Below are 23,982 nucleotides of genomic sequence, written 5' to 3'. Positions count from 1 at the left end.
GTGAGCATGACTCTATGCGGAGTCCTTCTGGGGAGTCAGTGAAACTGGGGGTGGTTTGGGGACCCTCAACACACGTCTCCCCTCTCTTAATGCCTCTGGCTTTATTCTTCATCTTGGCATCCAGAGGGGCGAGCCTTCGGCCAGTGCTGTAGAAGCAGCCAGTCAGTGGGGCTTCGCTCGGAGCTGCGCTGACCGTGAATCGGGTGGGAGGAGGAGGCCTGTGTATACTATCCAGTCTTCTGCCCGTGACTGTTTGTCTGCCTCTTCTCCTGTGTGCTTCAGGCCCCTGGGCCTCGTTGGCCAGAGCTCACCCAGGAACTTGGCCTAAGAGTTGGTCTCACACCCAGAAACCTGACGAAAGTGTCCTCAGTTCTGCCCAACGGCTGTCAGCTCCTTGGGGCTCTCCTTGGGGACGCACCACCCACAAACAGCGACACTTTTCTTCCTTCCTTTCCAAACCTCCCAGTTTCTGGTTTTCCCCTCTTCCTGTCACGTTCACTCAGACCTCCAAGATGGTGTTGCCCAGGAGCGGTGGGGGTGCTGTCCTCGCCTCGTTGCCTTGGGCTGAAGCGGGGCGGCCGCTGCAGAGCCAGGCCGGCCGAGGAAGCCCTCCCACCACCAATCTCCGCAGCTACTGAGATAACCATGGAGGCTTGTTCCCTTTAATGTGTCAACGTGGCGGTGGGCATTTTTCATTTGGGACCAACCTTGCACTTCTGGGTTGAACCTGTCTTGGCCGAGCATGTAACCCTTTTCCAACATTGCTGGCTTTGGTTTGAAGTTCTTATTTGGGATGTTTGGATGGCTCTTGAGGAGCATGTCTGACGTCGGACTGTTCTTTCTCATCACCTCCTTTTCTGGCTTCATCATAAACAAGTTGAGGAGCTTTTCCTCTTTCTGCAACTTTGAGTAATAGTTGAACTATCTTCTCCTCAAATGTTGGCTGACTTTCTGCAAGGCTTCCTGGCCTGATGTTTTAGGGGAGGGAGTGTCTAGTGATGATTCTTTTTCCTTTAATAATTATAGGATTATTTAGTTGTCTGCATCTTCCTGAGTCACTTTTGGTAATTTCTGTCTTTTTCTGGTCCATCCCGCCCAACATTCCAGATACATACAGTTGTCGGTACTCCTTGTGTAAGTCCCGCCATGTCTGTAGCTTTTTTCACACTTCCAGTCTCACTGGTGCATACTTGTGCTCCTTCTTTTTTCTTGATCTTGCTGAGATTTGTCAATTTAATAAGTCTTTTCAAATTACTAGTATTTGGTTTGTTGATCCTATTGCATTTTTGTTTTCTATCTCATTAATTTCTATTCTTATCTTTATCGTTTCCTTCCTTTTGCTTTCTTAGGGTTATTTCCAAGTGGAGTGCTTAGCTCCTTAATTTTTAGCCTTTTAAATTTTATGATGTAAACATTCAAGATCATAAATTTTTTCTTGAAGTACTGTTTTCACTGCATTCCCTCAGTTTTGATATGTAGTACTTTTATTATTTTGTAGTTCTAATAATTTTTGAGTACCCATTATAATTACTTATTTGACTTAAGAGTTCCTTAGAAGGCTGTTTTTCAATTTCAGAAAGCTTGGAGTTTTGGAGCTTTTTAGTTACCTTTTTAAAAATGGGTTTCTAGGGCGCCTGGGTGGCTCAGTCGTTAAGCGTCTGCCTTCGGCTCAGGTCATGATCCCAGGGTCCTGGGACCGAGCCCCGCATCGGGCTCCCTGCTCGGCGGGAAGCCTGCTTCTCCCTCTCCCACTTCCCCTGCTTGTGTTCCCTCTCTCGCTGTGTCTCTCTCTGTCAAATAAATTAATAAAATTAATAAATTAATAAAATCAAATAAAATTAATAAAAAAAAATGGGTTTCTAACCTAACTACATAGTAGTCAAGGAGCATAGTCTATGCACTGCCAATTTAGATATTTGTGAAGACTTGCTTTGTAGCCAAGTAGAGGATCTCTTTATGAATGTCCCACGTGGGTTTTAAAAGGATACATATTCTCCTCCAATTATGCTCATTTCCATCTCTCTCTCTCTCTCACTCACACACACACACTCTCAATAGATCAAGCTTAATTAATGTGTGGCTCAAATCATTTGTATCTTGTTTGATTATTTTTCTGCTTAATTCTCTGTACTGAAGTTTCCTAGGATGGTGGGTTCATCTTGTAGTTGTGTCAGAATTTGCTTTCTATGTTTTTAAATTGTGTTATTAGGTGCATATGCATATATTTTTTAGAATTCTTGTATCTTCCTGTTGAGTGAAATATTTTACAATCATGAGGTAAACCTCTTTGACTCTAATAATGGTCTTTGCCATAAGGTCTATTTTAACTAATATTGATATCATTCTCCAGCATTCTTTGGGTAGTATTTGTGTATCATTTCTCGCCTTTTTACTTTGAACCTTCCTTTACTCTTATAAATTGCTTCTAGCTGAATGTAAAAAAAAGTCTAGTCTGACAATCTTTGCTTTTCAAATTATTAGTTTAGTCTGTTTACACTTGATGTAACTGCTGACATACTTTGGGTTCAGTTGTATTACCCTGACTTGTGCTTTCTGTTGGTCCTACTTTTTCTGTTATTTTTTCCCTTTTTTCCTTAACATTCTTTTAGTTTTTTTATCCTTTTTCTGTTTTTCTCTCTATTAACTTGAAAGTTATAAGTTCTGTTTCCATTCTTTTAGAGATCACCCTAGAAATTTTAACATTTATATTTGAGTTAACATTGTCTGAAGTTAAAGTTAATATGGGGATCTTAGAACAAGTCAGCTTTCTTATTCCTTTCCCAACTTACCTACTAGTATTTTCCAGTATTTTAACACAATGTGGTTTTCTTAAATCTACAAATTAGACATTATCATATTTGTTTTATGTATTCGATGGTTTTTAGAGTTTATGATGTGTGGATGTGCATATGCACAACAGACCTTGCTCCAAGAAAAAGCGATCTCTTTCTTGCTAAAGAACGTCTTTTCCTACATTCTTTCATCGGGTCTATTTTTCTCTGAAAAATCTCTATGTCTTTTCTCTTCTGAAAGAGAATGTAGGTGGGTTTATAATTGTAGTTTGACAAAGCTTTGAAAATAACGCATTGATTTTTTTGGTGTCCATCGTTGCTGTTGAGACGTTTGCCATCAGTCCTGTGTCATTTCTGTGTAACTAGTCTGTATTTTCTCTTAACTGTCCATTCATTTGGTTCTTTCCTCACATTTACTTCAGTTGTGTTTGTTTATTTTTTATTCATCACATGCATGTATATTTGTTATCACTACAAAGTAACCACTTGCTTTATTGCTTTTTTTCTTACTTTTTGTAGTAAAATATACAAAACATAGATCATTTTAACCATATTTAAGTGTGCAATTTAGTAACGTTAAGGGCACTCACAGTGTTGTGTACCCACTATCCAGTTCCAAAAATTTTTCATCATCCCAAACAAAGGCTTTGTCCCCATTAAACCATCATTCTCCATCCCCTTCCCCGCAGCCCATGGCACCCGCCATTCTACTTTCTGTCTCTATGAATTTGATTTCTCTGGATACCTCATATACACGAATCACATACTATTTGTCTTTTTGTGTCTAGATTGTTGCACTCAGCATGATGTCTTCAGAGTTCATCTGAGTTGTAGCATGTGTCAGAATTTCCTTCCTTTTTAAAGCTGAATAAATTCTAGTGTGTGTGTGTGTGTGTGTGTGTGCATGTGCGTGTGTGTGTGTGTGTGTATTTGGGGGGGTGTTTACCCAGTCATCTGTTGATGAACACTTGGAACACTTGGGTTCTTTCCACATTTTGGCTATTGTGAATAATGCCACTATGCACCTTGGTATACAGGGATCTGTTCAATTTTCTCCTTTCAGTTCTTTCAGATGTATACCTAGAAGTGGAATTGCCAGATCATATGGTAATTCTATGTTTAGCTTTTTGAGAAACTACCATACTGTTTTCCACAGTAAATATACCATTTTATTACAACCAGCAATGCCTGAGGGCTCCAATTTCTCTACATCCTTACCAACACTTATTTTCCTTAAAAAAAAAAAAAAAAAAAAAAAAAAGCTATCCTAATGGGTGTGAATTTGTATCTCATTGTGGTTTTGATTTGCATTTCTCTAATGATGAGTGATGTTGAGCACCTTTTCGTGTGCTTGTTGGCCGTCTGTATGTCTTCTTTGGAGAAATGTCTATTTAAGCCCCTTGCCCATGTTTAATTGGGTTATTTGCTTTTTTGTTGTTGAGTTGTAGGGTTCTTTATATGTTCTGGATATTAATCCCTGAACAGACACATGATTTGCAAATATTCTCACTCACTCTGTGGGCTGTCTTCTCACTCTCTTGATGATGCCCTCTGATGTACAAGAGTTTTTAGTTCTCAGGAAGCCCAATTTTTCTATTTTTTATTTTGTTGTCTGTGCTTTGGGTGTCATATCCAAGAAATCATTGCCAGATCCAATGCCGTGACCATGTTTTCTTTTAAGATTTTTATAGTTTTAGCTCTTACATTTTTGAGTGGTCTCTCACATTCTCCAGAGATAACTAGTGATTGTTTAGAAATGAGCCGAACACATCGATAGAGCCGTGTTTGGCATTTCTGCGTGCTGGAGCGGGCACCTCATCCGTAGGTACTTTGCCCCCTGCAGCATGGGAGAGCTTTCGTTGCATCCTGAGTCCTTTTGCTAGAACACTTGTGAATTTTGATAACTTCTTTGTTTTCTGACACGACGACACATTCCAGCTTCGTTGTGTGCGTTTTCTGCCTCAGACTTGGAATCACCTATTTCTCAAGAAAGGTGCTGACCCCCTTTCCACCTATGTGGAAACCAGTCTGGGCACAGGATGATCCTGGCTGTAGGGTTGGTTCTTCTTTCTAGGCCTTTATGGTAGCCGGAGGGATGAAATAGTTTTCAATATATATGTATAAGAAATTCATAGTGAAGCTTTCTATGCAGGCCTGAAGCTGTGGTGCAATTTCCTTAGTTTTAATTCACACCTCCCCTCTCCCAACTGAACCCGACCCAACACCAGCATAATGCATCTGTTTTTGTCACAGGTCACACATGAACGTTTCCGAGCAACGATGCCAGTCTTATCGCCAACAATAGGATTGCTGCAGGGTTTTTTCATTTTCGGTCCGTTGTGGAGCACCCTGGAGATGCACGGTCAATGTACTGGCTTTCGCGTCACTTGGAATACTTCTTTCCATGCAGTTCATTTGTTTCATCTTCTTTGGATTTTTAGAGATTGCTTTTTAAATTTTAATTTTGTTTACAATTATGTAAAATGTTTGTAGGATTCTAAGACCAAATCTATACAACAAGGCAATGCCCTGGGACTCAGGCTGCAGGACTTGCTGGCTGCTCAGGTCCCAGACAGAGGCAGCTCTGGGGGACAGGGCGGGGCCTGGGGGAGACGGGGGGGGGGGACAGGAACAGCCCTAGTCACCGGCGCCAGCGTGCCCCTCACCTGTCGCTCTGCCTCCTGCGCAGGTTGCCAGGCAGGAGGGAAGGATCATCTTGACATCGGGGCTGCGGTACCACAGGTGAGGGCCCCGAAGACGGCTCACCTCTGAGCCTCATCTTTCCAAGGGAGCCTCAGCCTGGCCCTTGGGCCACCCCCTCTTGGGGTCTCACCGTGGGGCTGATGGGAGTGGGGGCTGACCCGACACTGCTGTCCCAGCCTGGGTGGGCTGAGAGGAGACTCTTGGCCCCTGAGCTGGGGGAGGGGAGCTGGGCCTGGAGAGGTTCTGGGTTCTGTGCCTGCGGCTCGGCGACCACACTTCCGTGCAGCTCCGGGCCCAGGTCGGGGCTGGGCACTGCCTCTAGGCGGACGGCTCCCTCAAGGCTGCAGCAGGCCAAGGCCGTGCTCAAGCCTTTCACGTACATGTCACCCACGCAGACATCTTCAGCCGCTGCCAGGTGGGTCCCCCGTGCCCCAGGCCTGCCGTGGGCCGGTGTGTGAGCCCCCCCAGCTGTCAGGGAGACACTTCCGTGGCAGGCGAGACCCAGCATGTCTCTGGCTGGCGGCAGGACAGCAGAGGCCACGTGCTTTGGGGCTTGTGCCCTTGCGAGCAGCAACCGCCACTGCCCCACCTGCGGCGTTTCCCCCTCTTCCTCCCACCCCCACGGGGCCAGGAGGTGGCAGAGTGCTGGCACTGGCCTGGCCACGGGAGCGGCTCACGTGGGACGCCTGTTCGACCCAGGCGTTTCCTCCCGTGTCCAGGGCTGGCCTCCCACAGGGCTCTGGATGAAGGAAGAGGAGCCCACGGAAGTTGCACCTGGCTGGGGGCGGGGGTGTCCCATTTTCGGAGGGCAATGTCCACAGCCACAGATGGCCACTGGGTCCATCCTGACGTCTAGAAAGGTCTGGGTGAAGAAATGGCCGGGTCAGGGCAGCTGTATCCAGGGTTAAGATCGGAGAGGGGTCTGGGACCTGGGTACCGTCTGCTGACTGGGCCAGGGAGGGGGCGCCTGGGGGCCCTGAGGGCCGTCTGGCTGCGGGGGAGGTGGTGCAGGCTGGAGCATGGCTGCTCCATGTCGGGGCCTCGGCCTCGGCGGGGTACAGCGGGCGCGGGGGGCCTTGGGGCCTGTCCTAGCGCGCTCCCGTGGCTCCTGGTGCGGAGTGCTGGCTACTCCCAGGGTATTTTGGAGCTGCAGGCACGACGAAGCTCCATCAGGAGCACCTCCCCAAGCCCAGCTGCCCGGTGGACACTGGGCCTCACCTCCACAGTGCCGGGGAGGGGTCGTCTCCGGCCAGGCCCCTGGGACCTGAGCCCACGGGGCCGAGTCGGGAGATTTGCACCTCGTGCGCGTCTGTGCACGCGAGGGCAGGCATGCAGCAGAGTGGGAGCGGGGAGGAGGGCCTGGACCCCCACCGCCAGGCCTCGGGTGCCGTCCGTGCAGGCCCCCGGGCCCCCTGCCCTGCGTGGCGGGAAGTGCGCCGCAGGGCCTTTTCCTTCAGCGAGCTCTGGGAGGACAGGAACCTTGTCGGCTGCCTCTCTTTGTCTGTGCTCAAGCCGACAAGTGTTGTAAAGACCCCAGGACGTCCGGGACGCCTGGGAGGCATTTTAATGAGCTTTTCAGAGCCTCTGCTGCTAAGTTTTCTTGAGAAAACAGGAAGTTGGGTAGCTGGGAGGAAACCCCCACTGGCGCCCCGGGAAGCCTCGTGCTGGGGAGCAGCCTGACCTCCTTCAGGCCTGCGAGGGCACCGAGCCACCACACCCCTGCACGGGGAAGAGCGTCCCCGGCCTCGCTGGCCCCGTCCATCCTGTGCCGTTGGCAGGCCGAGGGCCCCCCTGCTCTGCCGGGGAGGGGCAGGACGCAGGCTGTTTGAGAACGCCTGGGGGGCCGCATGGAGCCAGTTCAAAGGCTCGGAGACAGAGCCCTGAGAGGGGACCAGCCAGTGCCCAGGCCGGAGAGGTGGGCACTCGGCCACCCCAGGACAGGGGACAGCCCATGGGGGGACAGCTGGGAGGCGGGCTATGGGGGTGCTGGGATCTATTCTGGCTGCAGCAGGTGAGACGCATTCGGAGGGTTCTGACCACCAGGTAGGGAGGTGAGAGACCTGGGAGCAGCTGCTGGGCCTGCCCAGGTGAGAGGTGGCAGGTGCCTGAGCAGATGAGCAGGAGCAGATTGAGAATACAAGTTAAGGCTGTGGCTGGGTTCCTAGGTTGTAGGCTTTGCCCCGGCCAGCCCAGCGGGCCTGGGCTCCCTGGGGTCTGGTCTGGAGGCAGATGCACCAGGCCCTGCAGGCTGGGGAGGGGCATGGGGAAGGAAGGGGAAGCCTCGGCCCCCAGCTCACTGCTCACCTGGGGGCCCTGCCCAGCACTGTCCCTATTTGTGGGAGATATGCATTCCGCCCAAGACCAGCTGGTGAGGACGGAGACAGGGTCCACGACTTGGGACCATGCGGCTGCCCTGGCCAAGAAGCGGAGGGCAGCCACCCCAGTACCAAAGGGTGCACAGGGCTGGGGGGGTCCCAGGCAGAGACCTGTGTGTGTGGCCACAGGGGCTGGCCGCTGCGTGGGCAGCAAGTGGGGGTGCAGGTAGAAGGCTGTGTGTCGGCACCTGATGGGCCTTTGTCAAGAAAGGGCCCAGGGAGCCTTCTGGTCCCAGGGGTGGCCAGTGGCCTCCAGCTGAGCTCAGCTCCGAAAGAAAGTGCGCTGGGTGTGCCCCAGGGCAGGACCCTCCCTGGGTGGCAAATGGCTGTTTAGGAGGGTCCATGAATGTGCACAAGGACCCTGAAAGGCCAGCATCACAGGGCCAGGTGGGCAGAGAAGGGGGTCTCGGAGAAGCCAGGATTTCTAAACTTGGACCCAGCCATGGTCACCAGGGAGGCATCTTGGGAAGGGTGGGAGGACTGAGCTTACTCTGTTCCAGCGAGCTGGTAGCGTTAATGCCTCGGCCTGAGGCCAGGGTCCCCACCGAGGCTCTCAGGCCAAATACCCGGTCATTGTGAGACAGGTGGCTCACTGCTGTGTGGCAGTTACGTGCGAGCGCCAGGTCTGGGCAGGGCTCCGGCCACATTCCCTCCAAGTGTTCCAGGAGCCCCTCCACCACGGCATTCCCAGCTGAACCCCAGGGGCTCAGCCTCAGCAACAGCCAGGAATGGCTGCCCACCCGTCCTGCACACTGGCCACCCCTGCTCCCAGCCCAGTGTCAGGGGAGACGCCGTTCTCGGGGCCAGGTGGGGTGGACCAGTGGCAAACACCAAGAAGCACAGAAGAGGTGCCCCACGGACGCTGCAGGGTGATAGCCTGAGGCTCAACACAGTGACGAGGCTGGCTCCGTGTGGTTCCGTGGGGCTCCGTGGGGCTCTGTGTGGTTCTGTGGGGCTCCGTGTGGTTCCATGGGGCTCCGTGGGGCTCTGTGTGGTTCTGTGGGGCTCCGTGTGGTTCTGTGGGGCTCCGTGGGGCTCTGTGTGGTTCTGTGGGGCTCCGTGTGGTTCCGTGGGGCTCCGTGGGTCTCTGTGTGGTTCTGTGGGGCTCCGTGTGGTTCTGTGGGGCTCTGTGGGGCTCCGTGTGGTTCCGTGGGGCTCTGTGTGGTTCTGTGGGGCTCCGTGTGGTTCTGTGGGGCTCTGTGGGGCTCCGTGTGGTTCCGTGGGGCTCTGTGTGGTTTTGTGTGGTTCCGTGTGGTTCCGTGGGGCTCTGTGGGGCTCTGTGGGGCTACGTGTAGTTCTGTGGGGCTCCGTATGGTTCCATGGGGCTCCGTGTGGTTCCATGGGGCTCCGTGCGGTTCTGTGTGGTTCCGTGGGGCTCCGTGGGGCTCTGTGTGGTTCTGTGGGGCTCCATGTGGTTCCGTGGGGCTCTGTGGGGCTCCGTGGGGCTATTGGCTTGTAAGCCCATCTAGGCATCAGAAGGTGCTGTCCACTGACCAGCAGAGAGCATCACATTCAGGACTGACCCAGGGAGGGCCTCTGTGCAGTGCTCGGCCTTCAGGGCCCTGTCCTGTGCTCCGGTGGGTCTCAGCACCCTGGCTGGCGGCTCAGAGCCTCTGTCGCCCCGGGCCCCGGCTGGAGCAGGCTGCCTCCCTGGAGACCTCCCACTGCCAGGCTGACTTTCCATTTTCCTTCCCTTCCTCGTGCTATTTTAGTGCCATTCCCAGAGGGAAAACCCACTCGACACACAGAGCATTCCCAGAGCGGGCCTGGCCACTCTCTGGGCCGGTGCATCGGGGTACAAGGCTGGACGTGCAGAGGGAGAAGGCCCGGTCCAAGGTTGGGCCAGGGGTCTGGCCAGGGGTCCGTGGCCATGCCTCACACTGGTGCCCAGCCCCTGACCCGAAGCTGTGGCGTGTGCCCTGGGCACCAGGGTCCACCTTCTGGGGCATCTGCACGTGAAGAGCAACAGTCAGGTGGTGGAGGCCTGAAGCGGGTGGGGAGATGGCCCACCTGCCCACTCCAGGGATCAGGGGTGGTGGGCCTCACGTGGTGGGCAGGATCATGACCCCTGAAGCTGGCGACCTGGGCCTGGGATTGTCCATCAGGAACATCCGCCGAAAGGACATTCCCAGTGCCGTCCACCATGGGAAAATATTTTATCAAAGAAATTTGAGTTAAAAAAAAAAGCCTAAGCATGAACCCCTGACATGGCTAGGCGTAATGTCTATTTTTACTGTCCCTCTGGTCCCCCTCCGCTGTGGTGGGGAACAGGCTGTGGCCCCCATGTGGAAGTCGGGGAGTGTCCTGGGAGGGGAGTCAGTGACGTTGGCCTCCGGAAGTGGGCACCCGGGAGGGGAGGCGTCTGCGGGACGGTGACCCCGCCTTGGGGAGCTCTCAGGCAGCAGGATCCCCAGGAGGGAGAGGGTGTGGGGCCAGAGAGAAGCCTGCAGTTAGGGGAGGCCGGGCCTCACAGGCATCCAGGAGACAAGAGGGCTGGGCAGGGGCCCTGGGACAGAGGTGGACAGCAGCCCAGACTGATCTCTGGCAGGGGAGGGATGCAAGCAGAGGGCTCCCAGGGCCTGCGGATGTGAGGGGAGCTCCAGAGCAGCCAACCCCCAGCACCCAGGCCTGGAACCCAGGACCAGCCGTGGCACCTGGGCCTGGCCCGGTCCCTGGGCCTGCGGACCTTCCCTCTATCCTGATGACCAACTGCAGACCAGGGACCGACAGGAAGAGGGGCCATGGCCGCTGACCCCGCCCCTCCCCATCCTTTGTGCTCCCTGGCCCCCAGCCCCGTTCCCACACTCGGTGCCCCCGGGGTCACACAGGCACAAAGCCTGGGGAGGGGTGGCCACCACCCTGCACAGGGAGAGACCCCGGCCCACTGGCTCTGAGGCTGCAAGAGGAGCGGCCGCGGGGGCTCTGGAGGAGGATGGGTTTCCGCGCTGTTGTGAGACCTCAAGGACAGTGGGATCCACCAGCAGGTTTTGGCGGGGGCTGAGGCCAGCGTGCCCCCAGACTCGAGAGGCTAGCCAGGGTGATGGCCCAATCAGCAAGCCTGGTGCAGTCCCTAGGGGTGACAGCAGGGTGGGCCACCTCCAGGCGCTCCCCACAGCTTGTAGGACCACCCCTCTGCCCTCCCTCCCTTCCAGAGAAGTCGTGGGTCTCAGAGCCCCGGCTTCTGTTCCCACCAGATGGCCCTGGGGGACTGAGGACTTGGACCCCATTGGCCTGGGGGTCCCCCAGCTTCTGGTGGCCCTGATCTGACCCTGGCCACTTTAGGAAGGATCCTGGGCCAGCGTGACAGCCACACCTGCATCCTTGACACTGAAGCAGGGCTGCCCCCGGATGCCAACCCGTCCAGCAGCCAGCTTCACGCGAGACCCTAACCCGCGTGTGGCACCTGTCCATGTGTCCACACCAGGCCCTCTGCCCCCAGCCCACCCCTCCTTGGGCTGTGTCGTCCCTTGGACTGGCCTGGGCTGAGAGGAGGTCTGAGGGCCAGCCCTATGCCTGTGGCCTTGAGACCTGCCGAGGCTTCTCTGGGCCGGCGCCTGGGGTGGTTGGTGTGTGAGTCCCCAGCCCAGCTTATGCCAGGCGCCCACCCAAGTACCCAGCTCCTTTCTCCTTCTCGTGTCTGTCCGTGCGGCCGGTGCCCCAGGACCCAGCAGTCAGTGATCCTGTGCTTCTAATGGGCCTTCCCATCAGCGCTGTGGGGTCTCCTCTGGACGGGCCCCTCTGGGTGTACGCCCCCCAATGTTGATGGGAGAGTGCACACATGACCTGTCCACTTTCAGAAGGGGTTGACGTGCTTAAGGTTGAACTTCAGAGGGCACGGATGCACCCGAGGTAGGATGAACACCCGCCCAGACGGTGCTTCCCGCTGCCCTGGCTAGTGTGAGGGGATGGGAGCAGGTGCCCCATCCACTGCTGGGATGCCGGTGTGCACAGGTGCATGGACACACAGCATGCAGGTGGGTGCTGGTGGCCTGGACAGACACAACCATGGCCCCACGTCACGCCACGGGGAGCTTGGGGGAAGGACAGCAGGGAGGTTCCCCAAGCAAGCACTCGCCACCTCAGGCAGAACAGTGCAGGCCTGGCCATCCGGGCCAGGTGTCATCTGAGCCGGTCAGCTGAGGTCAGAGGTGGGAGGGGGGGCGGGGCAGAGCTGGTCATGTGGGCGCCCTCAGCGTCGTCCTCTTGGGTGACTGTCCCAGACGCCTCCGACAGTAAGACAAGGCCTGAAGCCCAAAACGCAAAGTCTGGGGTCCGGCCGTGTCTCTGGGGACCGAGGTCCTTCCCCTGCTCTGCTCTGTGCCCCCACGGGAGCTCTCACCGTGCCGCCTCCCAAAGCCCTGAGCCGTGGACTCTCCAGAACCCCCAGCCAGAATGTGAAGGCAGCTCCTGGCAATGCCCGAGACCGGCCTCTGAAGAAGCAGGGAGCCAGAGCCCCTGGCGACGCCCTTCCATGGGGCGAGGGCACTGGATGCTGGCGGGCCTCCGGATCGGGCGGGGGGAGGGCCAGGGCTGCAGACGGAACCCCCCAGCACAGTCGGAGGGGCCCTGAGGCTCAGGGAGAGAAGCACACCCAGGTCCCCCGCGGCCAGGGTTGGGGTTAGCGGCATGTTGAGACGAACACCCTGATGTCAGCACCCGGCAGCCCGCGGCTAAATCATGAAATTCAAATTTCAGCGTCCATAAATAGTTTTCTTGGCAGAGCTCTGCCTGTGTGTTCCTACACTGCCCACAGCTGCTTTCTCAGGGACCCACCGGCCCTTGCAGGGGACTGACCAGTGCCTAGGGGCCTGGCTGGCATCTGGGGGGGGGGGCGCTCTTCTTCCTTCGGAGCAATTGCCAGCCCCGAAGCAAGCGGGGCCCCGGAGCCAGGGGGCAGTGAGCCCCGTGGTGGGTGGCCATGGGGCCTGGATGGGCACAGCAGGCCTGACTTCTGCAGACCCACTGTCCACTCAACCCTGGATGTGGGAGGCAAGACAGGCCTGGCTGGCCTCGGGGGTGCAAGGCCAGAGGCAGCCAGCCCCTGGGGGCTGCAGATAAAGGAGGCCGTGGGCAGCCGTGGATTGGGTCTGGGGAGGGTCTGCCAGGCAGTGACTGTTCCATCCGTGTCCTGACGGGGCCAGTGGATGGATGGCCAGGGCTGCGGGGCACCTAGCCACTTCTCCCTCCCCTGTTGGAGCTGGGGAATGGGGTCTGTCCCCTTCCCCTACCGCCTCCAAGGTACCCCGCTCGCCGCCCACCCCCTGTCCTGAGGCAGGGCCACTGCGTGTGGAGCACATTCAGGACGAGCGTAGACCCCAAAGGTCTCTGGGGGGAGATGGGGCATCCCGGGCGGAACAGCATGAGATAGGGCCAGCCAGAGAGGGAGGGGCCTAAGAATAACCCTACAAAGGGAGATAGGCCTGCCCAGCCAAGCCCGCACTCCTCCCTGGAGGTGGGGGAGCGGGTGGGGGAAGGTCTGTCAGAGAAGCGGGGGGAGTCAGGCTCCGGGAAGGACTGCGTCTTCCTCCCCCCATCTTGGAAAACCCATTTCAAGGCACAGGTGGTGGTGGAAGGGGCCAGCTTCCCTGGCCTGACTCAGTGGCCCTGGGAGGAGGCAGGAAGGAGAAGGGCCAGGGGACCCCTGCCCTGTGCTCAGCCCCCAGTCACGCTGGCTCCCCACCATGCTGGGCCCGTCTATACTGTCGCTCCTGTGACACCCCTCTCCCCTGGTCTGCCAAGCCCCAGGTTGGCTGTCACCTCCTCCAGGAAGGCCTCCAGGCCCTCAGCCCAATCTCTAGAACATCACCACCCTTTGGAGGAGGACTTTGGGGCTCCTCTCTCCCTTGGCTGGGAACACAGTGGGGCAGGGCTGCTGTGACTGAAAGGCCCACAGACGTTCAGGCAGGTTCAGACCCCAGGGTGCAGGGCGTGGGGTCCCGGACCACCGCCCGCTGCCTGAGAGCCTGGCTCCACTTGTCTGCGGAAACAGGACAACCAGGGCCGCTCCCCAACTTCCTTAGCCTGTCCCCCATTGCCCCCCGCGGCCCTAGGTGGGAGAGGTCCCCCAGCCCCCCTCGCCCTGGGTCCTGGCGCGGGAAGGCAGGCGCAACCGTTTGCTTTTGAATCTCGGCCGGGTGTCCTGAGTGGCCCTTTCAAAGGCCGGCCGGGGGCGGGGGCCGTTCCCAGGCGCGCCCCGCCCTCCCCGCCCGCCCCTCCTCCCGCTTTCCCACGCGGCCCGGCCGCCGGCTGGTTCTCACGGCCCGCTGCCCCTCCCCCGTCTGGGAACGGCCGCGCTGCGCCCGCCGCGCTGGGGTGCCCGGGAGCCCCGGGCTGGGCGGTGCGCTTAGCCGGGGTTCCTGGAGGGGGTGCCGCCTAGGGGCTGCTGAGGTTGCCAAAGGGGGGGCAGACAACAGCCCCCCCACCCGCAGGGCCTGAGGCTAGAGGACATCCTCTGGCCCAGATTCTGTTGGATTTAACCTAGGGCAGGTGGTTACGGCCCCCCACACCTCATGGAGAGACCTAGGGGGCCCTGGCTGTGCCTGCCTCGTGCTGGGGACGGTGAGCACTGACCCCTCAGTGGGGTTTCCCTGACTCGCGGGCAGGTTCTGGGGCTTCTGTTCCTCCCGACAGCCTGGAAGGCCCGGGCACCGGACTACACAAATACAAATACAGACGCCCGCTAACTGTGAACTTCAGAAAACTTGACTACCCTCTCCCATAGAAATGTATGGCACACTTTCTCTGAAATTCACATTTAGGGCCCGAGTTCTCCCCGGCCCCTGACAGAGGGGGAGGGGGGCTGGGACTGTGACCACCGGTGTCAGGCTTAAGGAAGCAGGGCAGGAGGTCTTGGCCACCTATCTGGGCCCTGAGGCTCACACCACTTGGCTTGCCTCCCTGGATGTCAGCCCCAGCCCACCCAAGGGAGCTGCAACGTGGCGTGTCATCTGCCCAGCCTGGACTGGATTGTCGACCCCACTGTCCCCACACAGTGGGGTCTGCATGTCCGGGTCCTAGGTGGGCCCTGGGCTGTGGCTGGTGCAGTAGGAGTAGGAGCGTTCAGGAGCTAAGGCACCAGGGTGGGCAGGGGACACCCAGCAGGAAGCTCAGCTGCCCATCCTGCTTGTAGCCACTTCCCAGGGCTCAGGCCTGCAAGCCCCCGAGGGGCCTGGGGGAGGGGCCGTGACCCTCCCCTATGTCCCTGGCCAGGGTGACCTGGGGCGCTTCCCATTCACTCCCTGGTTGTCATGCATGCTGCGTCCTGGAAAGCTGTGTCTGTCCTTCTGCCCAGGGCTTTCTCCCATTCCACCCACTGCCCTTTCCTCCTTCCCTTGCCATCAGAGTGTCCAGCAGGCTCAGGGATGTCCAGGGAGGTCTTGGGATGTTCTCCACAGCCATGGCTGTTGGGGCCCTCACTGCTGGTTGTCAGCCCCCCTTGTCCACTCTGCAGGCCTGACGGCAGCTCCAGAGCTGGGGGCTCCACTCCCAGAGAGCCTGGGGCAGGTCCTCAGGAAGTGGCCGTGGCCCTCCTGTCCTGGCAGCAGGCTGGGGGGGGGGGGGGGGGTGTCTGGCCCCAGCTGCCAGGTATACACCTCCCTCTGTGGCCAAGGTCCCAGACCTGGGGTGCCAGCCTGGTAAGGCTGCTCCCATCTGACCCTGTGCCCTCTGAACCAGTCTTGTCGGCTCCCCACCAGCTTGGGGAGGTAGTACCCTGAGCGTAGAGGCCCCCAGGAACGAGCTCCTGTACTCCCCTGCCAGGTAGACACGGGCGCCTGCCTGCAGGCTGCCCACACACACGGACACCCTCCTGGGGCCAGGGGAACACGTGAGGTCCCCCCCCACCCTGAGACGCCCCGCCACACCAGTCCTGTGTCCACACGGTGGAATGCTCAGTCACACCTCTGACTCCGGCTCACATGCAGACCCACGCTCGGCCCCTCGGAGCCCGGGTGCTTCTGAGAGACGCACCTGCGGAGCACCAGCTCACACTCACAGGCCCAGCGCTGGCCCTCTCGGAGACTCGTTCACACCGCATGGCCCCTGTGGGGGCCCCTGACAGCCTAGGGAGCCCATGCCCTGCTCTGTCTGTGGAGACGCTGTCCTGGCCCCACGAAGGGGATGGGCAGTGGCCAGGTAGGGAAGGGCCGGGCCCATGGGCACGGACCCTCCTGGACCCGGGGCCAGGGCAGGCATTGGAGCAAGGCCCCCGCAGGGCTGCCATCCCAGGTCATGGACATCAGAGGTGGAGGCCACTGGAGGGCCACGAGCCTGCTTCACAGCAGAAGAGCATTATTGTTGGGTTTTTGTTTTTTTAAGATTTTATTTATTTGAGAGAGAGCGAGAGAGCGCCCACTGGAGTCGGGGGGAGGGGGGAGCGGCAGAGGCAGAGGGAGAAGCAGACTCCCCACTGAGCAGGGAGCCCGACCCGGGACTCCATCCCAGGACCCGGAGATCCTGACCTGAGCCGAACAAAGGCAGACGCTTCACCGACTGAGCCCCCCAGGCGCCCCATGGGAAGGTTTTAAAACCCAACAATAAGGAGGGCCCAGGATCCCAGGGTCTTGGGATCGAGCCCCGCATTGGGCTCCCTGCTTCTCCCTCTCCTCCCCACTCCTGCTCTCTCTCAATATCTCTGTCTCTCTCTCTCAAATAAATAAAATATTAAAAACAAAACAAAACAAAACCTTCCCTCAAAGGCCAGTACAGCATCTGTAGCCATGCACCCCGCCCCCCAGGGCCTGGGGCCTGGCCCTTCTGCCCCAGCATTTGTCCCTGGCGAGCGGGCTGGGGGTGACACCCCAACGATGTCCCGAGCATCTCAGCTGTGGGCCGGCCACAACTGCAGCCCGCCCACCGCCCTGGCCCCTTGGCCTGTCTCCAGTGGAAAATCAGGCGACATCCCATGCCGGGGGCCAGCAGGGTCTTCGTGGGCAAAGCTGGCTGATGCTCTTGTCTTGGAGGGTCACAGCCCAGCATAGCGGGCAGATGGCTCAGGGCCCCACGAGGCGTTGCCGGGACAGCGTGGGAGAGCGAGGTGTGGAGCGGACCCAGGCCTCACTGCTTCCCCCTGGGGCTTCGTCCCGCCCCGTCCAGCGAGGTGTCAGGCCAACACCCCAGGCCAGGGGTCTTTCCTCCCAGCCCTTTGGCCCTGCACCCGGCACCATTTGTTGGGGTGGCTCTGGAGGGGTCACAGTGGATAAGCCAGCCAGGGAAGGCCTCAGGGCCTGCCCTTCTCAGAACAGCAAGTGTGGACAGTGAGGGGAGGCGGGGACCAAATGGGCAGAACACACCGCGGGAAGAGCGGCACTGGTGTCCTGTGGCTGAGACCCACCAGGGCCCCCACTCCCCTGACGTGAGCGTCTGAGACGCTGGCTGCGCATAGGTGTGCTCTGGGAAGGTGCCGGAAACGGAAACCCTTCTCATTGCCATGCTGGCTTTTCCCACCAGGTGGTGGGTTGAGGGGAAGTTTATTTTCTTCTGCTTTTTTTATGCTTTGCTGTTCTCCTAATTTGCTCTAAAGGAGCAAGAAACGGCCCATTACTCTAGAGCATGTCACAGCTTCTGAGCCGAAGCCCGCATCCACCCTGCCTGTGGGGTCAGAAAATCCCAGAACACGGCCTTCCAGGGTCTGGGTACCGGAGCGACTCGTCCTCCCATCCCTTACCCAGGGTGGGGGCTCCAGGGGCTGGCAGGGCCCTGCTTGGAGCCCGAACAGCACCATGAGGCAGGAGCGAGGTTTCTACGAGCCCGCCCCTCGCTCAGGAGAGCGGAAACCCCTGACAGCAGGACCCTGGCGTGGCCCGGCCCAGTTCCCAGCTGGGAGGTGGGCCTGCAACTCTCAGCTGTGCCAGGTGCCCACTGGGCAGAGAAAATGGGGCCAGCCTGCAGTGGGCAGCTCAGGTCACAGGCCTGCCTGCTGGTTGAGCCCAGAGCCTCACCCACATCCTCCTTAAGAGTGGGTCCCTCCGCTGGGCTCCCAGCCTAGGCAGGTGCCTCCCTCCTGCCCAGCACCCTGAGGAACATGGGTTCTCTCTCATGCCCCATGCCGTGGTGAGCCCCAGGTGCAGTTCCTATACCACCCTCTTCTCTCCCTCTAGGCGACCAACAGAACTCAGCCAGTGCTGCCCTGGGGCGGAGCCGCCTCCTGCCCTGCTCTTCACGTTCTGTGGCCCTGGCTGGGGCCTGGCCCGCTCCACGCTCCACACCGGTGTCCCAGCTGTCCACTGGCTGCACGCAGCAGACCCCCACAGGCCCACAGCCCAGGGCCGCGTATGTGGCCTGTGCGCCTGGGGCAGGTGGGTATTCGGGGGAGGTGGGGACCCGGAGCAGGTGGGCAACTAGGAGTGGGGGGCGCCCAGGGGGTGGGAACACAGACAGTTCCAGGGACACAGAGCTCAGGACAGATGCCGCGAGCTTGCCTCTTGCTCAGCTGTGGTTCTGCGGGCCCGACCACCCCTGTGGGTGGGCGTGGCTGTGATTCCTGGGCTCAGAGCTGAGCGCGGACCCGCTCTTGGGCATGGCTCCCCACACCTGGGAACTGGCCCCTCAAAGCCGCCCCGCTGCCCCCTGCCAAGTCTTAGCCTCAGAGGAATGGACAGCTGTCCCAGGCACCTGCCATACCCTTTCCTCACACACCCAAGAAGCCCAGAGAACCAAACCTGCTGGGGAAGTGACCAGAGCAGGCCTTCCCCAGCCTCCCCAGGCCCTAGGGAGGAGCAGGGGGCTGCAGAGGGTGGACCGAAAGGTCAGGCCTGCCTAACTGTGGGTCCAAGGGCCCCACCAGTCCCCAGGACCAGCCCCTGCTGGTGGCCCAGCCCCCAGGAGACAATGGCCCACTGGTGGGCTCGTGGCCCTGCCTGAGGCGTCCCCAGGAAGACGGGGTGCCCTGAGCACGGCGGGCATTGGCTCCGAGCAGCTGCAGGAGCTGTGAGGAGCAGGCAGGCAGAGGGACCCCTGGGACAGGGAGGCCAGAAGCCTTCCCAGCCCCTCCTGCCCCCAACTTACCTGGCCCCTCCCACCTAGCCGGGCTCTGGGGGTAGACGCCAACCCTGCCCTCAGGCTCCCAGACTGAATGAGGGGTTGCACAGAGACCGGGCCGACTCACGAGACCACACCACCCAGCCCCTGTCCAGGGCCTCCCCCAGGACCCCCACGGCTGTCTGCCCAGACCCACCGGCATCCCAAAGCCAGGGTTTGTGTGTCCCGCAAGGAGGAGTGGGCGTGGCTTAGGTACCACGGGCACACCCCGCTCCTGGGGGTCAGTGTGAGGGCCCGGTGTGGGGCCCTAGCTAGCCGAGGGCTCTGTGACTGTGACCAAGTGACTCAGCCCCTCAAGAAGCCCCCTCTCTTCAGAACGAAAGGCTCTACCGCTTTGGTGTCAGGAGGGGGCCTCTGCTGGCCCGGCACCAAGTCCGTGAGCAGGCACGCGCTGGGCCGTGAACCCCAAAGGGCAGGGCCGCAGGCTTGCTCCAGGGGCGGCTGCTGCCCGCCCACAGCAGGCGGTCGGGCAAGGCTTGCTGGGCCCCACGGTGGACAGGAGATGGACAGAGAGGCCCTAGGTGCTGGTCCTTCCGACAGATGGGGAATGCAGGGCAGAGAGGGGGTGAGAGTGCAGAACCGGCTTTTCCAGATGGAAGTGGGGGTAGGGCAGGGCCTCCCAGGGCCCTATGGGGTGACAGTGGGCAGCAGCCGTGGGAAAACCAGCACCAGTGGTTCCCGAGGGTGGGGCCAGGTCCCTGTGGATGGCACCCGTCGTTTGTCTGTGTGCAGTGACTCAGCTTGAGCTGGCAGCCCCGCCCAGGTGTGAGCACCAGGCCCAGGTCCTGGGAGGCTGGCAGAGCGCTCGGAGAGGATCCCGCCCTCCTGCCAATGCCCCGTCCCTCTCACACCTACTGGCTCTGACCCCTTGGGGGGCCTGCACAGGGAGAACGTGGGCCTCTGTGCTGGGCAGCCCACTGGTGCTCCGCTCCTTCCCCAGCTGGACCTGGAATGACCACAGGCCAGACGGGCACCCGGGGCTGTACCCCAGGAAGGTCGCTGGATCCGTGACCAGGAGGCCAGGCACCCCCCGCCCCCGCAGACTCCCTGGGTCACAGGCCGGCCCAGGGTCTGGTTGGCAGAGGTGGCCGGGGGACAGGGGGCCCCCCAGAGAAGCAGGAGGAAGGGTCCTGCCTGGGATCAGCCCGACCCCAGCCCCGCCTAGGCCTCCCAGCCGAGGCCACCCCACCCGTCCTGCACTCCCAGGCCCTGGCTCCCGATGCTGGATGTGGAGCCATGAGGCCACAGGTAAAGCAAGCTCACAGTGTCGAAAGGCCCGTGGGAAAAGGGCATGTGGGGGCGGGGGGGGCACCGCCTCTGACGTGGGCACACCCTGAGGCTCCAGGGGCCCGTGGCTGCCGCCTACCCACCCACCCCCAGGAGCCATGTCATCCAGGGCACTAGCCAGGCTCCTCCAGGCGGGGGCCGAGAGGGATCCCGTGAGTACAGATCACGGCCCCTCCTCCCTGAGGCCTGGGAACCCCCCAGGCCCTGCTCTCGGCTCTGCTTCCTCCTGCAGGCTGCTCTGAGGTCTGGAAGGGCTGTGACCGGTGTGCATATCTCCATGGGTATCTGTCCCTACCTGCCTGCCAGCCAGATCTCTAGGGGCCTGGCCCCTCCCGCTCTCCCTCGGGGCCCTCCCCACCTCACCCCAGGAATCCTGGGGTCCCTCACCCTGTCAGGCAGGGCCCATCAGAAAGCAACCCTGGGGCAACTGTGTGGGGAGGGCAGGACGGGCCCCAGGATCCCCCGCCTCCACCAGGGTCGCCGCAAGTTCAGCAGGGCTGAGCTCAACCCCTCACCCATGGTGTGTCCTAGACAAGGACCCCAACGAGAAGCACAAGTGGCTTCCCTCCTGATCCCAGGACGCGGTGCCCACTGGGCACGGGCACAGGCAGCGTCGAGAAACATGGACACTTGAATGGCCTGGCTCACCCCAAGACCAGCTGAGGGCTCAGCTGTGGGGCTGCTTACCCTGACCCTTAATGCTGGGCCCTGTGTCCCCCACCATGCTGAGCCAGCCCGGGGCCGCCCAGGCCTGGCTTTGCCCTCAAGACTCTGGGGGTTGGGGAAAACAACCCAGGTGATAGCAGAGTGCCACAGGGTCTCGGGAGCCAGAAAAGGTTACCCAGGGCCCACTGGGATCCAGAGCAGTCAAGGAGGGCTCCCAGGAGGTGGTGTGCCCTGTCTCGCAGAGACAGGAAGGGATGTGTTGTTTGTGTCTGTGAAATCCCCTAGCCAGACCCAGAGCTGCAAGGAGCGTGAGGCTGTGGGCGGGAGGATGGAAGGAGCCTCACCTGGCCTCGGCAGCCCCTCTGTCCCCGGGCCTGTAACTGTGACCCGTACCTGAAGGTCTCCAAGGACATGACGCGGCAGCTGCTGTGGCTCGGCCGCCACCAGGAAGGCCCCAGCAGCACAGGGGTGTGTGCCCCACGGGGTGGCCATGGGCTCTGTGGGGTCTGTGGACAGGGGCCCAATGACTGGGTACTCCCAGGATGAAAGTACACGTGTGGCCAGGGGCTGGTGGAAAGACAGAGCGCGTGGCGTGCAAAGGTCACAGGCCCAGGGGAACGGAAGCTCCGACACTCCACACCCCTCTGGGTGGTGCTCCCCACCCCCGTCCCGGAGGCCCTGCGCGGGGAGAGCACGCACACGCACACGCACACGCACACCTGTTCACGCGCGCACACGGGCACACGTGGGCATCTGCCTACACAGCTCTGCACCACCGGCACTCGCTAAGCGATCGGAAGGTAACCGAGCCGGGACAGACAGGAAGGAGGGCAAACCCCAGAGGTCCACCCCCCAGCCTCAGTTTCCGTGTTTGTAAAACTAGAAAGAAAAGGGTGCAGAGCACACAGAGACTTCAAAGTTGCTGGCCAGGGCCGCGAGTGTGCCCAGCCAGTCCTAGCACGGCGCCTCCACCCTCTAGAGAGAAGGGCCCCGTGGAGGGGGCACCAGCGGGAGCCTGACTGGTGCTCCCTTGGCCCCCAGCCCCTCCTCGGGGGAGGCCAAGCATGGGTTGTGTAGAAGGGTGTCTTGGGACACTCTCTGGGTGGGTCAGCCTGAGGCCTGGGTGCCTCTCCAGGATACTGACATCCCTACTTGCTCTTCCCCCCTCCCTCAGAGGTTTGGGGCCAGAGCGGGGGCCACCCACTCTTCAGGTGAGCCGTCATGATGGCCTGTGTCCAGCCCCAGCCGCTCTCAGCTCTCCGCAGTGTGGCCTTGACACGTTCAAGGCCCAGGAGGGGAGGAGCAGCGCATGCGTGGGGCTGTCCTTGGGAGCGCAGGGCTCCCGTCCCCTCTGAGCCACCAGCAGCCCACCCAGAGGCCCCCACTGTCCTGGGGTAGTGGGCAGCACTCCTGCAGGCCCCCTGGTACTTCGGGGCCTCCAGGTAGAGGCTGAGGCCAGACGGGCCGGCAAGCTAGGGAGGCCAGCTGGAGGACGTGGCCTTGCTGGGGAGGCAGTGGGGCTCGGGTGAGGGGTGCATCCAGTCAGGCCCCCACTGCCGTTGAGCTGGAGCCATCTGGCAGAAGTGTTTGCTGAGCCAAGTAGGAAGGTCAGCAGAACGGGGAGGACCCTTGTCCCACCTGCTCCGCAGTCATTGCTGCCTTCTCAGCCACCCGCGGCCTGGCCGTCTCCCTGGCGTCTCCCCACGCTCGCAGTGGGGGTAGGGACCCTCTCGCAGGGTCACAGTGTTCGCTTCCCGGGTCTCTGCTGGCACCCGGAGCTCCCGCAGGTCCCCGGGGCCCCTGCCCGCCCACCGGGGTGCGGGCTGTTGTGAAACGCGCCCCCCTGGCAGAGGCTTATCTGCTCATCGCCGCAGATGGGATGCCCCCGCCCCCACCCGCCAGTTCTCAGGCCCCCAAGTGCCCTAATTGGCTAATCTCACGCCCAGAGCTTGTTTCCCAAGGACCTTTGAGCCCCAAGAACATTCCAAGGTGTGAGTTCCCATGGGAGGGGACCGGGCTAGCACCAAAGCTCCTCAGCCCCCTGCCCTTTGCCCTTTCTGCTAAGGGTGGGGGAGAGGCTGGGCGCCCGGAGGTGCACTGTGGGCACAGGGGCTGCCAGGCCCCATCCTTAGGACAGTCCCTGATGACCTTGATTGATTAACAGGTGATGAGGCCACCCCGAGCGAGGACCTAGAGGAGGCAGGTGAGCCCTGGGACCACCCCGGAGGACACGTGGGGCTCCAGACACAGGGCCCCAGCCCAAGCCAGGGTTCGTGTCCTGGCCCAGTAGAGAGGATGGTCCCTGTGCCCTGGGTGAGGGGCAGGACCAGTGGGAGGGCCAGGGACCCACGGGTAAGATGAGGCAGAGGTTTGGGGGGATGGGGCCACATAGGGAGGAGCCTCCGGAAGGAGTGGGGTGGGGACCAGACACCCGAAGGCTGAGCGCTCAGAGCGATGCTTCCACCTCTCCCGGCTCCGCCCCGGAGGAGGCCCCCAGGGGCTCCAGCTATGACCTGCCCTGCCGCTGGCTGGAGGCGGCGGACCTGCAGGCCGGCGCGCCCACCACCCTGGGCAACGGCACCGGCTGCAGCCGGCAGGGGTCCCCAAGGGCGTGCTGCGGCGGCCGGGCCTGCAGCCCTTCTGCCGCACCGGCTGTGGCAGGGTCTTCTGGGAGGGCGCCCACCTGGGCCGCAGCACCATGCATTTCAGCGAGGTCCTGCGTGGTGCCTCCAGCCCCTGGGCGCAGAGCTGAGCCCCCGGCCGCCACCCGGCCAGCGGCCCCTCCTGAGGACAGGGCCGCGGGCCCCGCTGGCCTGCATTGCCCCCCGACTCCCTGCACACACCTGGGTGCCCCCCACCAGCGTGCCAGCAGGGTCCCAGCCCCACACAGCTACTGGGGATGCAAGTTTTCCCTCACAGTCAGGATGCTCGGACCCTGAGCCGAGAATCGCCTGACATTCAGGAATGAGGCCGGCGGAAGGGGGGAAGGACACGCCTGGTAGAGGAAATTGCACAAAGGCCCAAGGGTGGGACCCAAGTGGCTCCCCGTCTGCGGGGCTCAGCAGGCTGGGGGGTGGGGGCACACAGGCCCCCCCTGCGCTAACCCACTCCACCCCCACTAC

General features: G+C 60.2%; 1 protein-coding gene across 1 annotated transcript in view; it reads left to right on the top strand.

Moving 5' to 3' along the window:
- Positions 1-23,612, top strand: part of EXD3 (exonuclease 3'-5' domain containing 3) — a 77,354-nt gene extending 53,742 nt beyond the window's left edge. Inside the window, 7 exon segments of the mRNA XM_078061312.1 lie at positions 5,482-5,533; positions 5,780-5,910; positions 21,218-21,328; positions 22,035-22,071; positions 23,025-23,063; positions 23,288-23,437; positions 23,440-23,612. Coding sequence (XP_077917438.1) covers positions 5,482-5,533; positions 5,780-5,910; positions 21,218-21,328; positions 22,035-22,071; positions 23,025-23,063; positions 23,288-23,437; positions 23,440-23,612 — 693 coding nt within the window.
- Positions 23,613-23,982: the final 370 nt, after the last annotated feature.

This window comes from Halichoerus grypus, chromosome 14, assembly GCF_964656455.1.
Source record: "Halichoerus grypus chromosome 14, mHalGry1.hap1.1, whole genome shotgun sequence".
NCBI lineage: Eukaryota > Metazoa > Chordata > Mammalia > Carnivora > Phocidae > Halichoerus > Halichoerus grypus.
This window is presented reverse-complemented; position numbering and strand designations above follow the sequence as displayed.